General features: G+C 43.5%; 1 protein-coding gene across 2 annotated transcripts in view; it reads right to left on the bottom strand.

The window, feature by feature from the left end:
- Positions 1 to 5,506: 5,506 nt before the first annotated feature.
- ZC3H7A (zinc finger CCCH-type containing 7A) overlaps positions 5,507 to 14,517 on the bottom strand; it is a 32,232-nt gene continuing 23,221 nt past the window's right edge. For both annotated transcript variants that reach the window (XM_031433262.2, XM_010980036.3), the window contains exons 18-23: positions 14,087 to 14,220; positions 13,570 to 13,675; positions 10,888 to 10,996; positions 9,031 to 9,164; positions 7,249 to 7,412; positions 5,507 to 6,420 (exon numbers count right to left, since the gene is read on the bottom strand). In XM_031433262.2, the coding sequence (XP_031289122.2) occupies positions 6,231 to 6,420; positions 7,249 to 7,412; positions 9,031 to 9,164; positions 10,888 to 10,996; positions 13,570 to 13,675; positions 14,087 to 14,220 (837 nt within the window). In that variant the 3' untranslated portion in view covers positions 5,507 to 6,230. The remainder of the gene's footprint in view (positions 6,421 to 7,248; positions 7,413 to 9,030; positions 9,165 to 10,887; positions 10,997 to 13,569; positions 13,676 to 14,086; positions 14,221 to 14,517) is intronic.

Here is a 14,517-nt window from a genome sequence, read left to right as displayed (position 1 = left end):
CCCGGACCCTCCACGTCAGCCTGGCAGCCGCCACGGCGCCCGCCCCCGCGCAGGCGGCTCCGCCCCCACCCGCAGAGTCTGCGCGGACACCGCCTGGCAGCCCCGCCCCGCGGAGAGCCACGCCCTCTCTCTCAAGGATTCTGCGCAGACCCCTCCCCCGCCGGCATCGCCGCTGCCGCATGGTTACCCTACAGGCCCCACCCGGGTTCCTGCAGTTTGCGCAGGCGCCACCGTCGCCACGTGCCCGCCGCCCCGTCCGGGTCCACTGAATCTGCGCAGGCGCGGGCGCGTAGCTTCCCGCTACTCCTACCCCTGGTCTGCCCCGCGCTGACAAAAGCAGCTTCGGTTTCCCGGGAGTCCTCGTTTTGACCCTGTGAGTTTTAAGAGCCGTAACGGTGACAGCAGTCGTGTCTGATAGTGTTACTACAGGTCCCGGAGGACGTCCGTGCCGATTATTATCCCTGATTAACGGAAGGAAAACACGTACAGAGGCGAAAAATGCCCCCGGAACGAGGAATGAGGCTGGAAATATCATGGCCTCGGTTTACACATCTATAAAATGGGGGTGGCATCAGTACCGTCCTCACAAAGCTGCTTTGAGGATTTAATGAGTTAATTGATGGAAACTGCTGGGCTGATAGGGCATGCTCAATAAATCGTAGTTACCGTTGTCTCCCAGTATTCATGACCTGCATTAAGTGCTGTGAGCCCGAGCACCGTCTCCCAACACCAAGGCCCTGGGAGGAGGGTCTTTGCTGCCTGTACTCGCTTTACAGATTGGAAAACTGAGGCTTGGAAAAGCCACCTAACCGAGGCCATAAACCTGGTAGGCGAGGAATTAAGACTCAAAGGCAGTCCTCCCTGGTTAATTTAAGAAGCCGCTCCAGTGACCCACTGCTGACTAAATCCTCTAACTCTAAACGTTAGGTCCTTTCTAAGTAAGTTTTGTGATTAAAAACTACAAGTCGAGGAAGGATAAATTGTGATTTGAGAGTGACAGGAAGGGATTTCCCTGAGAGAGACGGACAAATGTACCTGGGGCAAAGAGAATGTTCATAATTACACACCTGCTGGGGCCGCAGATCAAGACTAGACCTCTGCTGTCAATAACTACATACCAGACAAATAAAACTCGGAGGGAACTAAGGCAGTATGATGCCACACAAAAAACAAAAAAACAGAAGTTGAGATGAGCCCCCATCTGTGCTGCAAGCCAGCCGAGTGACCCAGGTGCAAGGCTTCCAGGGATGTAAAACGTGCTATTAATGGCCACCTTGCTGAGTGGCCCAGAGCATTCAGTGTGTTAACCACAGAGGGCCAACGTGTTGGTAGCTAGTATTCACCTGCCATTTTTGCTATTTGTTTTCTGTATCTCGTCTTTTTTTGTTCCTTCTTTACTCCCTCCTTTTGTATTAAGTGGATATTTTCCAAAACACCCTTTAATTCCTTTACTGATTTAAAACTTTTTTTTAAAGTTATATTCTTAGTGGTGGCTCTAGGGATTCAAAATACATTTTTTCAGAATCTATTTCAGATTTATACTAACTTAATTCTGGTAAGATATAGAAAATGCTCCAATGTAGCTCCATTTCCTCGTCTTTTATGCTATTACCACTCTTTTTAAAAATCTGTTACAAACCCAATAATATAGTGTTACATTATTATTTTATGTTTTATTATATTATTATCTTGTTTTAAGCAAAGAAGAAAAAATGTGTTTAAGAAAAATTTAAAAAATACAGTAACTTTATTTACCATTTCTAGTTCTTTTGATTTCTTTGTGTAGATTTGAGTTACATGATATATTACTAACAAGAACAAATATGGTCCAAAGTCACCGATACTCATTCACTGTACATTACTAGGACAGAGTCCACCCTATGCTTCTATAAGACACCTGTTGTTTGCACGGACCTTTATAAGGTTCAAAGTACTTTTGCTCCTTGTGGGTTATCTCCTAATACCCATATCTTATGTCAGTGCAGGGCAGGGTCCCACAGGCCAGGAGACCACCCTGGATCGGTAAAAGAATGTTTCCTTTACTTTTCTCTTTCAAGACCTCTGGCTGCTGCTCTGGCACCAGATTTTCTTCTGAAACAATGATAAATTCATTTCAGAATACTCCAGGCCATCTGGGTCAGGTGGCACTACTCTTGAAGGTTAGGTCTGCCCTAACTTGTCCACATCAACCAGTAGCTAAACTTTCATGGCCACTTTTTTATACCATTATTTAGGTGGCAGCATTTGAGTAGGGGGCAGGGGGGAGATATATCTCCCAAGTATTAATCCTTTATTAGGACCAAAGAGAAATAATGCTTGTTGACTTATTTTTTTAATCAGCGCTCTTTTCCTTTTTTTTCTTGTGCAAATAATCATCATTTCCCCCCTGCCCAAAATTTTATAATTCTGTTTCTAACTGTCTCATTTCTACTGTTTCTAAGCCAGATCTGGTTATTTTTAAGAGTGAGTTATGATGGTAAATCAGAAAGCAATGATACCCACTTGCTTCAAATATTTTATTCTACTTTGTCTTTTCACCGGTTTCCTTAAATCTTAGTCTCTGGTTTGGTATTCTGTCAGTGTTTCTTACACAAGAAAACTCATATTTTATACTCTGTAGTTTCAACTAACTTTTTAAAATTGAAGTATAGTTGATTTACAATATTGTGTTGATTTCAGGTATACAGCATAGTGATTCGATTATATTCCATTATAGATTAGTACAAGATATTGAATATAATTCTCTGTGCTATACAGTAAATCCTTGTTGCTTATCTATTTTATGTATAGTTTGTATTTCTTGATCCCTTACTACTAATTTGTTCCTCCCCACCTCCCTCTCCTCTTTGGTAACCATAAGTTTGTTTTCTATGTCTGTAAATCTGTTTCTGTTTTGTATATAGATTTGTTTGTATTATATTTTAGATTCCACATGTAAGTGATATCATATAGTATTTGTCTTTCTGACTTATTTCACTAAGCATAATATTCTCTAGGTCCATCCATGTTGCTTTAAATGGCAATATTTCATGCTTTTTTATGACTGAGTTAATATTCCTATATATGTATGGTATATATACACACATATAGTGCTTGTTAATTGTTAAAGCTTCCAGGCACTTACTTACCAAACAGGATGTGCCTAACAAGGTACAGGTTGGCAGGTAACCAGGAGGGAGCCCACACCTTAAGCCTGGGTAAATCTGGACAATGGTGCTATTTCTTGGAGACTTTGTATCAAGATTCTAGAGCTCGCTTTCCAGAAATTGGCATTTGTCCCTTGCAACAAATACTCACAAGAAACCCATATTATATTATCTCTAGGTCAACAAAGGAGTGTTTGAACCTGCACCAAGTCCCCAGGGAACATGCTCTCCTTCAGTTTTCCAATTGATGTAGGTCCCTGGAACTAGGTGGAAATACAAACAGTCCTCAAAGAGCAGATGGCTGGCCCTGGGAAGGGTGAGGGTGAGAAGGGTGAGCACTTCTGGCACCAAGCTGCCCACCTAGGGTGTTTCCATCATGGGTGGGAGGACTGGGCAGAGGAAGGAGTCCTGAGCATGGTCAGGATCCACCTGCCACCTCCCACAGGCCGCTCCAGGGCTGATGGGGGCAGCTCATTGCAGCCAGCAACTTGCATGTGAACTTTTCCTATTCACAAGAGCCAGAAAGGGTAAACAACCCAAATGCCCATCAACAAAGGAATGGATAAACAAAATGTGGTAGATCTGTGAAATGGAGTATTATTCGGGAATGAAGGAATGAAGTACCAATACATGCCACAGTGCGGATGAACCTTGAAAAGGTTATGCTCAGTGAAAGAAGTCAGATACAAAAGCGGGCCACACAGTCTATGATTCTACTGATACAAAATGTCCAGCATAGGCAAATCCATAGACAGCAAGCAGCTTAGAGGTTGCCTACAGCTTGAAAAGCAGAGGGAGTGGATAGACTGGGATGTGGGTTTGGTTTTGTTTCGTTTCTAGGTAATGAAATATTCTAAAATTCATTGCAGTGATTGTAGCACATTTGGAATCTACTAAAAACCATGGATTTGTGTTTTAAAAGGGTAGTTATTTGAATTGAATCTCAATTTGTTAAATGTTGAGAAAAAAACCCACCCTCTGGAGATAAACATACAAGTCGACACACTAATTGTCAGTTTCCCCTGCTATTAATATTGGGGTTTTGTTCCTTTGTCCCCTCCACCACCACCCCGCCACACCACTCTCTCCTCCTTGCCTCTTGGATAGGGGTGTGGCTTCACCCTGGAATTAGCATTGACCCCCTGATGCTGCGGCCATCAGGGTTCTTAGCTGAAACCAGAGCAAGAAACTGGGTGATGGAGGTAGAAATGAAATTTACTGAAAAGATGGGTCAGAGCATAGAGAACTGTGAGAAAGCTGAAGCACAGAAAATTCGGAGTGGGGGTGGGGGCAGGGTGAAAAACAAAAAAATTCTCATCTTAACCAGTCACAGGATTTCAAACTTTAAGTTTCTAGCCCAGATCCCAAAGGTTAAGACAACCAGCTTTTAAATCTGCAAGCGAAAACAGGGACAACTTTTTACCATCTATTCTCTCTGGAAAAAGAGGACAAAAAGAGTTTGGAAGTACGGAGGAGAAAAATGTAATGAAGACCATCAGACTAGGAAGACCTAGCAGAATTATAACATTGCCAGTCTGTTCTGCAGAACACTCCGAACAGATGACTTATTTGGCAAATAAGATACACTCCTAATGCACCTGCCAAATAAAACTGGTCCCAGCTGCCTTCCACACAGGGAGGGAAACCCATCTCCCTCCCGCTGTCTTCGAGGGGCCGCGTCTGGTTCTGCTGAGCGCCCACTTCCCTCTCATCTCACTACTTGCAGCCACACCCTTCCCTCCACCCAGGCTGGACTCAACTCATAACAAAGGCCCTTTTCTGTTTGCTCCAAACCCCACTGACTCAAGGTTGTCATGAGAAAGTGGGTTTTGGGTTCGTCAGCCCTTCCCTCCGACTCCCACCCCCAAGAAGTCCTCTGCACTGGAACCTCCTCCTCATGGGGTGGTGGGCCCACGCCCGGCGATGACTCTTCTCCCTAGATCGCCCGGTCAGGAGCAGGTCTGGCTCTCAGAGGACAGCTCAGCCCTTTCTTTGTCTCTGCCAGCCCGTCCTGACCATGCCTTCACTGGTCTTTCAACAACCAAAACGGCCCTCTAGAGGGCGTTGTGCTAGATAATTGTCTCCGTGGAATCCCACAGCCCGCGTCTTAGCTGACCGTGGGTCTCCCTGTGGTCATTCATCTGAGTGAAACACAGAAGGGCCCCCAGAGGAGTTGGCATGTCGATCAATAAGAGAACCTTTGAGCAACCCGAACCAGGAGGAGAATGGGACAGAGTGAAAGTTGCCACCATGTCCCTCTAACTTACCTTTTGTCACGAATTGCTTAAATAAAAGGTTAAAGTTTAGTACCTCATTTCAAAAATTCTTTGTGGGGAAAGGATTACACCAAAAAAATGAAAGACGTCTATATATAAAATCTTTATTACAGGCAATATTGGTCCATACACTACACGATACCAACAGTACAAGTTTAATCTTTCAAAATCATCATTTAAACAGCAAAAGACCAAGAAATAAAATTTGAGTCAACTGATTATTTTTCAAAATAGTCTCAATGCACATTATCCTCAGTTCCCTTATTATAGTGAAACATACAAATACAGAAAAATACCCCATTTAACATATACTAGTGTTAAATGGTTATTTGGCTTAAAATCTTGAGTTAAGAAAATCCTTTTTAGCAACCTACATACAGAGAAGTAGCAAACTTTATATTAGACAAATTCGTTCCGCTTAAAACGTGTGGAGAATTTCATCCATCAGGTGTTCTGATCCTAGTACAGTGTTTCTCTCTCACCATCATGGTTCTTATCTGAGGGACCAACTCAGGGAGTCGTCCCAGACATAACTTTATCCTCTTCCCCAACACAATTCATCCAAAAGTCTGTTCAACAGATGACAACCGGCAGCGGTCACTTAGCCATTTGATGCCAGCGGTGCCACGAGAGCCTGGCCAGACCTGTCAAACAGCCCGTTTTCCTACCTACTGTGGTTGCTGCTCAGGAGGGACGATAGACGCCAATACAAGCAGAAAATCTGCAGCTCCTCTGCTACGTGCCTTAGAACACTTTCAATTTTTCTGGTCAATGCTCTGATTAGGTAACATACATACAAGTCAGCATATTAGTTTAAATCTTTAAACAAAAAACTATATTTTCCAAAGTCATTATCATTGGGGGCAATTAAGTGATCCTTCCGGGCTTTGTTGAGCTTCATCTTTAGGGCATCTCTTCTCTCTTCCCACTCGTGGAGCTCAGCATTGCCATGTGCAAATTTACAGCTGCTTCCTTCCGTGCAGGTGCCATGCATATACCTGTCGGGACAAGTCAGCGTGGTGAGCGAGCATCCACGAGTTGTTTCTACAGACCTTAAGATGTGCTCTTGGCCACCTTTATGATCTGCACAAAACTTTTGGCTCAAGATCTCAAGCCTAGAAAAAATGGCTATTTTATAGCCTTGACATCTGCAATAGAGAAATTACTACCTGAAACCATCTAAATGTAGTATTTAGTGAAAAACACTGACTGCACAAGGAGGGAGAGGGAAGACTAGACCCCTTCCTAATGCAGTGGAAAGAAGTCAGGAGTGGCAGGCAGTAAAAAATGTCTTCCACAGTTCTACATATCACGTGGATCTAAATTTGGAAATCAAATAACAAACAGCAACAACAAAATGAGGGGTAATTCAAAATTACCTCACTTTCTGATGAAGAAGTCCCTAAGTAAACTGAAAGAAGTGATACTCATATTTTCCTTTGACCTGAAAAAGTTCCAGGTTTACGCTTGAAATATAATTCAAAGGCTGTTTAAAAACTGATGAACATGTACTACAGAAAAGGCTGTGGTGAAGGGTCAGAGAATCACTGCTCAGCTCGGAGACTGGGAAAACCTGAATGAACTTACTTCTCTACTAGGTTATCTTAAGACGTCTCGTGCCAGGACAGGCAGACTAGTGAATCTTTTCACGTAACACAGAAGAGTAAGGAAACATTCAAGGAGCACCTAGAACTTTGAGCCCAAACCCAAGCATCCAGGACTAGAAGACTTTTACCACCCAGATATCCTGTCTCCTGACATGATGACTGTGAAAATTCATGCAAGATCAGCAGTTTTCATGTGCGGAGTGGAAGAGACCTACGTACCTATCACAAATACTAAAATACCCTGTTGGAAAGCGGTGCTGCCAGCAGTACTGGTCGTCTTCGGTGTGGAAAACCTTTTCTTTGTGCTTCTCTGAGGAGATGTGGCCTTGCCACTGCTTCTCACTGTTACAGTTCTTCCCACACATCCAGCAGTGAAAGTCCACCTAAGGTGCACGGAAGACACACGTCCCGTCAGTGGGTGCCGTCTGGGTGAACCGTGGCAGGTCACACGTGTGCAGGACACCAGGATGACTAGACATGACTCCAACTAAGACCATGACTCTCTTTTTGGGGAGCCCATCCAGTGTGGGGGTAGGAGGGCGTGGGAAGCTGGGCAACATGAAACTCAGTCAGAAGCAGGACCAAGAGGGTCCCAACAGTGGGAGGTGAGCACACAGGAAGCGGAGAGCAGAGGGATTGTCAGGGCTGGGTGTCCAGGCAGTCTCTGGCAAGGAGCTGGTGTGCACACAAGGATGTCTGTCGGCAGGATAAGGGGCCAGGTTCAAAGGGGGACTCTGGGCAGGCTTAATACCACGAGGAAAAGCAGAGAGGTGTGAAAGCCCTGGGTTTGCCCACTGTGGAAGGAAGCAACTCCGTTCGTGCACGTGAACTGAGCACCTACTATGGGTCAAGGCTTGTGCCAGGTGTCAAGGGAGTCCACATGCTGGAAGGATGCCACCCCTGGGGCACAGAGCCACACAGAAGGAACTTGGTGTTGTCACAGATGCAAGCTTGCAGTGTTTGAGTGGTATTTCCCAAACGCCCTGGGTAAGAATGATCTGCAACACTGGATAAGAACAGGTTCACAGAGACAGGTACATCTCATGACCCAGCAAGTTGGGGTGACCCTGCTCTGGAAACCCAGGTGGCACTTAAGAAATGGTGGTGAGGGAACCAGCACTGAGCCTTGGCAGAGAGGGCAGAGTTCACAGGGCGTATGGTGGGCAGAGACACGGGGCAAGGACAGGTCATGGATGTGACCCGGATCTGTCAGACTCAATATGGAAAGGGGCCAAAAAACAAAACAAGAAACACCAGCAGAATAACACAGATGCCTATCAGTTTAAAAAAAACATACCAGGCAGAACTACAGATTAGGAATAAATAGTCAAAGATCTGTAAACAAGGCCTGGAAAAACACACACTGGCTCTGGTCCCTCTGGGAAGGGGGACAACTGGGGTTCCAACTTTATCTGTGACATTTTATTTATTTTACAGAAGCAAATACAACAAACTGTTAACATCAGTTCATTTGTGATGGAGGGCTTAAGACAGTCATTGTTATCCCCTTTATGTTTTTGAAAAATTTAAAACAAAGCCAAAACATGGGTAATTTAATGTCTCCATAGGACCCAGAGGCCGAGGCCAGACTGCACGAGGGTGAGGAAGGAATGAGGACGCGACTGGGTGGGGAGTGGCAGCCCACACGTCCCCAGCACCTTCCCTGGCCCCGCCCTGGGATAAGCACACAGGCGCACCACACATCACACTTTGAGGCCCCATCACAACCACCCCCTTGGAGACCATCAGTAACCTGCTCAGGGTCACAGGCTAGCTAGTACAGACAGCAAGCAGGACTCAGACTCACAATTTTCTGGCTCCAGAGTCAGAAAAAGCATCCGGGAAAGGAGTTTTTAGGATGGCGAACCTTATACTAACAGCAGGGAGCCCACGCAGAGAGAAGATGAAGATAGCGGAGGAGGGAGCCCAGTTTAGGAGAGGCTGGGAAAGAAAAGAAGGGCTTGGAAGCACAGGGGAGGCGAGCCAACCGAAGGCACTTACCGTGACTTCCGCGTAATCTGTCGGCATGTGAATCTGTTTTCCGTTTTCTTTGTTTGACTGACTGGCTACGTCACCACTTTTTTCACTTTTCTGGCTCTTTAGCCAGAGTTCATAAAACTGCTCCATATCTTGTACTAAAGAAAATGAATTCCTTTCAGCGGCAAATACTCGAATACACCATTAAATACACACAAGAACATGCACTCTTTTTGTATCAGTCGGTGAAATTTTCAGAAGAAAATCAAGAGGGCTGAACGGAGATTGATCGCGCTGGACACAGAAAGTTGGTCCCCATCCAAGCAGTGGGGAAATTCTCAGGGATAAGAACCAAATTCAGGACTGTGAGACTACAAATACTAGTTTTCAAGATTGATTTAACTCTTCCCTGCATTTGCAAGACACTTTGGGTGGGTGTTTAAAGTTTAGAAACCATTTTAAGGGCATTGCTACAAGGGAGAGCCTCGGCGTGGCTTCGTGATGCCCCGTGTGTAACACTCGTTATCACTGCCGTGACCACACAGGCTACCTACGTGGCTTGGGGGACCTGGAGCTGATACATACCCCACCGTTTACCGAGAAAGATGAGAAACATACTACTACTGGACCGAGACTCTGACCCTGATGGGAGTCTATTAGTCAAGTCACAGCCCCAGAGGACTGATGCTACAATTTATAACAGAGCCATGACCAGGTTCTGGGCAGTGGCTGCAAGCTGCTTTCTATTGTAAGAAGTGTACCCGGCATTATAGTCAAGTGATAAAACCAAGGTTTCTCAACCTCAGCACTGCCAACGTCCTGGGCCAGGTAATTCTTTGCTGTTGGAGGCCACCTTGTGCGCTGTAGGATGTTTAAGAACATCCCCGATTCTACCCACTAGATGCTGGCAGCAAAGCCCCACGAGACATGACAGTAAAAATGTCCAGACTCTGCCAAACGTCCTCAAAGGGAGAGGGGTATGTGTGGCAAAATTTATCCCTACTTGGGAGCCACTGTGTTAAAAAAAAAAAAAATCTGGTAACGAGGATCTGGACAAAACTTGGCTTACTGCCTGCCCGAGTATTTCTTACAATATGCTATCAGGCTAAGATTAGAGGTAAACTAGAAAATTCTTCTTCCTTCAGACCAGTGATAGCGGGAGTCATCGCAAGAGCCCTGAATGCAAGGACATCTTCAGTGAGGCCTAGCTGTGTGTGCCAAGGAAGACCATGTGAGGGAGTCCTGCACACACAAGTCACTGAATTTTTACATGGTTGAACTATGACAGGTGACATGCTTAAATCAAACTGGTTCTTGTAACCCAGGGATCACAGCTCTTAAGCAGTTGGTAAACTTCCATCTGTTTACTTAGAACTGAAGAACAATGATCCTTATAGTAAAACCTTCTCTGGTCAAAAGTGAAAGGTCATCTGAGGCTCCTCTCAAAGGCTCTCACAATCAACCTGAAGCTTGACCAAGATAAACATTCTCCCCTTGGGCCTTTGAATATGGGCCTGTTCTACCAGTAAGGGTTCCCTGAATAAGCCTCCCATCCCAACCTGATTAATTCAGGGGTGACTATTCACAACAGGAGCAGATGATCTGATTTAAGCGGCTGTGGGAGGACTGAACTTCCCCAGATTGTTACTCAGAAACACATCGATTACATCAGAGGATGATGACCTATGTATTCATATCCAAATATGACCTAAGCCAACATAGCTGGAGGTCAGATTCTGCTCCACTGATAAAATGGCATAACTGTCTGGAATGCAGACGGCTTTCTGTGTTCAAGGTAAGTTGGCATATTTACAGAGGAAAGAAACTTTCAGGTGAGCTAGACTTCCCAGATGTCAAGGCCACAGTTAATTATCAACTTACTCCCATTCTCCTTCATGTAAGTCCACACTTCTCGTTCCTCGGGACTATGAGCAAAGGAACAGTTTCCAACATACTGACATTTTTTCCCAGAGGCAATATGATTGCACAGCTGTATAAAAAAATATGAATATGCTCTAAGACAGAGTCCACTTATTAAAACTGCCTAATTTTTACATATAAGCAAAATAAGCATTATTATCCATCTAATGCTGAGCAATATAATTTTTAATTAGATTAATTTGATTCTATTCAAATTGACTATAAGCCCAAAATACATGACATGATAGTACTATTAATCCTTCTGTCTCAAAAATTTTCAAAAGAAAGTTAAGTATGAAACTGGAATATGGAACATTTTCTTACAAGAAAATGTCGACAAACTCACTCAGCATATCTGGTTTTAACACAGCAGAACATTTTATCTCCACATTGCAAGCCTCTGGCCCCCTCAGTCGGACAGCCCTTCTCTCCCGTTCCTGACACCCAGGATGCCTCCTTAGCGACACTTGGGAAGCAGTAAAGACACTGCAGACTACTCCAAAGGTACCAAACAGTGTCAGAAAAAGCCTCAGACATTTAGTTCATTTATAACCAATACTGGCAGCTAAACTCGGCCATCATTCACTAGCCATGCACTGTCTAAAGACAATTATTCCACTAACCAGGACATCCAGTTATACAGCGTTCAAATAATACTTCTTCTGGTTATTTGCATTTTTATTTTACAAAGTAAATACAGTGATACTGGTAGAAAATAAAGTGATAGCCATCAGCAGATCACAGACTTCCCTAAGACCCATGACTATCAAGAACTAAGAAAACCAACATCACTGAGAGCGCTTTCTTAAATATCATCAAAGTACCTGTCATCATAGAGCATAAATCTGAGTACAATCACTGTTAGCTTATCAGTTTATTCGTGTTTCAACAGGAGCTGGCCCTATATATTAGTTTACATGATAGTAGATGCTTAGCATTGTTTTTTTGCTAAAAATCAAAAAGCAGTCAACCTGTTAGCACTGCTTCTTTCTTCCCTTGGACCAATGTCAGTGACCTCACCCGTACAATTTTCTCCGTGAAGTCAGTAGTCAATAAAACATTCCTGTGATGGACTTTATTATAATATTCTTTCCCCAGTCAAAGCCCAATAAGTACTTAGGTATTACTTGGGAAACAATTATCATCATCTTTCAAAGCCCAATGATAAGGAGCAGGAAGAGGAGAAGATAAGGGAGAAGGCTGCACTGTGCTGGATTTTTACACAACGCCATCTCATGTATCTTCCCGAGGGCACAATCATTCCCACTAACAGGTGAGCAAACTGAGGTTGAGTAACTTGACTAGGGCCACTTGGGCAGACACTGAAGCCCAACCTCTTTCCACTTCATCAGACTGTCTAAACACACACACACACACACACACACACACACACACGCGCGTGCGTGCACAGTATTATTTCTTCTTTTAGAAAAAGAATCCCTTAGCAATACCTACTACGGTAGGAAGAGGACAAAAAAAAAAAAAAAAAAAAAGGAAACAAGCTCCTGTAACAGCACATCCGAGATTAGAGAACCATCGGTAGTCCTAGGCAGCTGCCTCATGAGCTGGAATTTTCTCGGTCGTCTTTGTTTTAGCAAAGTTTGGAGGAACACACACCCGTAGTCTCCACTATCTTTTAAAGCACAAGATATCAGTGGTTCCAATAAACCTTCCTCCCCTTCTACATAAGCCATTGATTAAATCATTCAAATCTGTGAGTCTGGAACAACTGGATAAACGCAAACATACCATCTCCTTCAAAGCCTGGCCTTGTAACCTACACCTGCATAAGTTTTAAAAAAATGCAAGGTACCCCGGGTGATGGGAAATGAACCCGCCTCTTCCTCAACTCCTTCCAGCAATCCAGAGCGGAGCCTCATTTACAGGGGGACTCAGCAATCCAACTGCACTGCTTCTCTTGGCAAAAGGTTCTCCCCACATTTCCTCTGCTGGGGCAGAAGGCTTCCCACCTGCCAGTGCTCCAGGTGTCCCGTCTGTGAACTCACACATTGAAATCCCTCCAGACCCCCTCTCTTGTGAAGAGGAAAGCTTCTCCACAATCGTCTATGACCTCGTAAGGCACCAGAGGGACCGAGATGAAACGTGCTCCTTGTGAGTGAATACTGCCCTTTCACTCTAAAGGCTTCTGAGGAACATGCCCCTCTAACATGGAACATTTCTCCTTAGGGCTCTACCTTAAGAAAACCCTACAAAGCTGCTTTAGGGAGCGTCCATTGCTTCAGTGAGAGAAACAGGCACAATGAAAACAACTCATCAACAGCATCTATAATAATACAGAAGGCCCTGGAATTGATATCAAAGCTGAATCAAATTTAAATGAAATTCTCTCCCATTTGCTCCCAGAGTAATTCATCTGAAAAATAAGCTGAGTTAGGACCATAACTTTTCTCAAGTCCATTGTCTGCCTACTTTTTCTAAGTAACTCATACAATTCCAATCAGTCTAAAAACTGACACAGAACCACACATACAAAAGGGGAAGGAAAACGAAAGGACCACTTAAATGTCATTATTACGATGAGCATTATTTAAAAGGCTCTAGTTTCCAACTGAATTACTACTACTTTCTAATGATTTGAAATGCCTAATAAAAAAAAAAGTGGCTTAAAAATTACGTATGTACATCAAACTGTAAAGGCATTTGTTTCTTTGTGGGGAGAGGACGGATGTTCATCCACTTCTTACGTTCAATAGACATCACTCTCATCGCACGACGATCTTTGGTCCACCTAAGAAAAATGGAGTTCAGAAAAAACAAAAACACACTGGCAAAGGCATAATATAAAGGGGCAGGTACGAAGTTTGTACCCAAAGGACCAGAGATGCTTTTCCTCAACCCTTCTAAAAGAAATGCCTTCTGATTCTGTCATTTCATTTCCTGTTGATATTTATAAACAAACATTCCCTAGGAATCCTAAACAAAGAAATGATAAAATACAGGGGAAAAAAACTATTTAATTTTGTTGAATTCTTAGCTACTAAATCCTAAAAATCTCTTCCCTTCTGCTTTGCAATTAATCCGAAACTGTCTACTTTCCTCTGCTCTCTTCAAAATCTTAATCTTTTTTTCTTATATGATTTTATATCCATGAAACAGATCATTATGAAATAGGCACGATTTCCACACACACTCTACTTACGAATGCCTTGCTTTTGCACTACAATATTTTCTGTTTTTGTCTGGTTCAATGACTTGACCATTTCTCAGACACTGAGCACATACAAATTTTATCTTCATATTAAGAGATCCAGGCATTATTTGATTGCCAAGTACCTTAAACAACGAAAAGATTAGTTTTAACTTAACAGAAAACCAGGTTTCTGAGAACACAATTACTCAATTGCCATGCATTTTTTTCCATAATAGCATACAATTTCTGTTCTTATTTAGTTTGATGATGTGACCATTATATATATGATTTGATGACGAGCTCTCCAATTTTCCACCCAAATGCAAGAGAATATGATAAAAGCAGATTACAGATGTCAAATCTTAATCTAAGGAAGTCAGATTTGGAGTTAATGACTATGATTTGTGTGTGTGTGTGTGTGTGTGTGTGTGTGAAGTTGG

The sequence above is a fragment of the Camelus dromedarius genome, chromosome 24 (genome assembly GCF_036321535.1).
Source record: "Camelus dromedarius isolate mCamDro1 chromosome 24, mCamDro1.pat, whole genome shotgun sequence".
Lineage (NCBI taxonomy): Eukaryota > Metazoa > Chordata > Mammalia > Artiodactyla > Camelidae > Camelus > Camelus dromedarius.
Note: the sequence above shows the minus strand (reverse complement) of the source record. Positions and strands in the feature narration are given on the sequence as shown.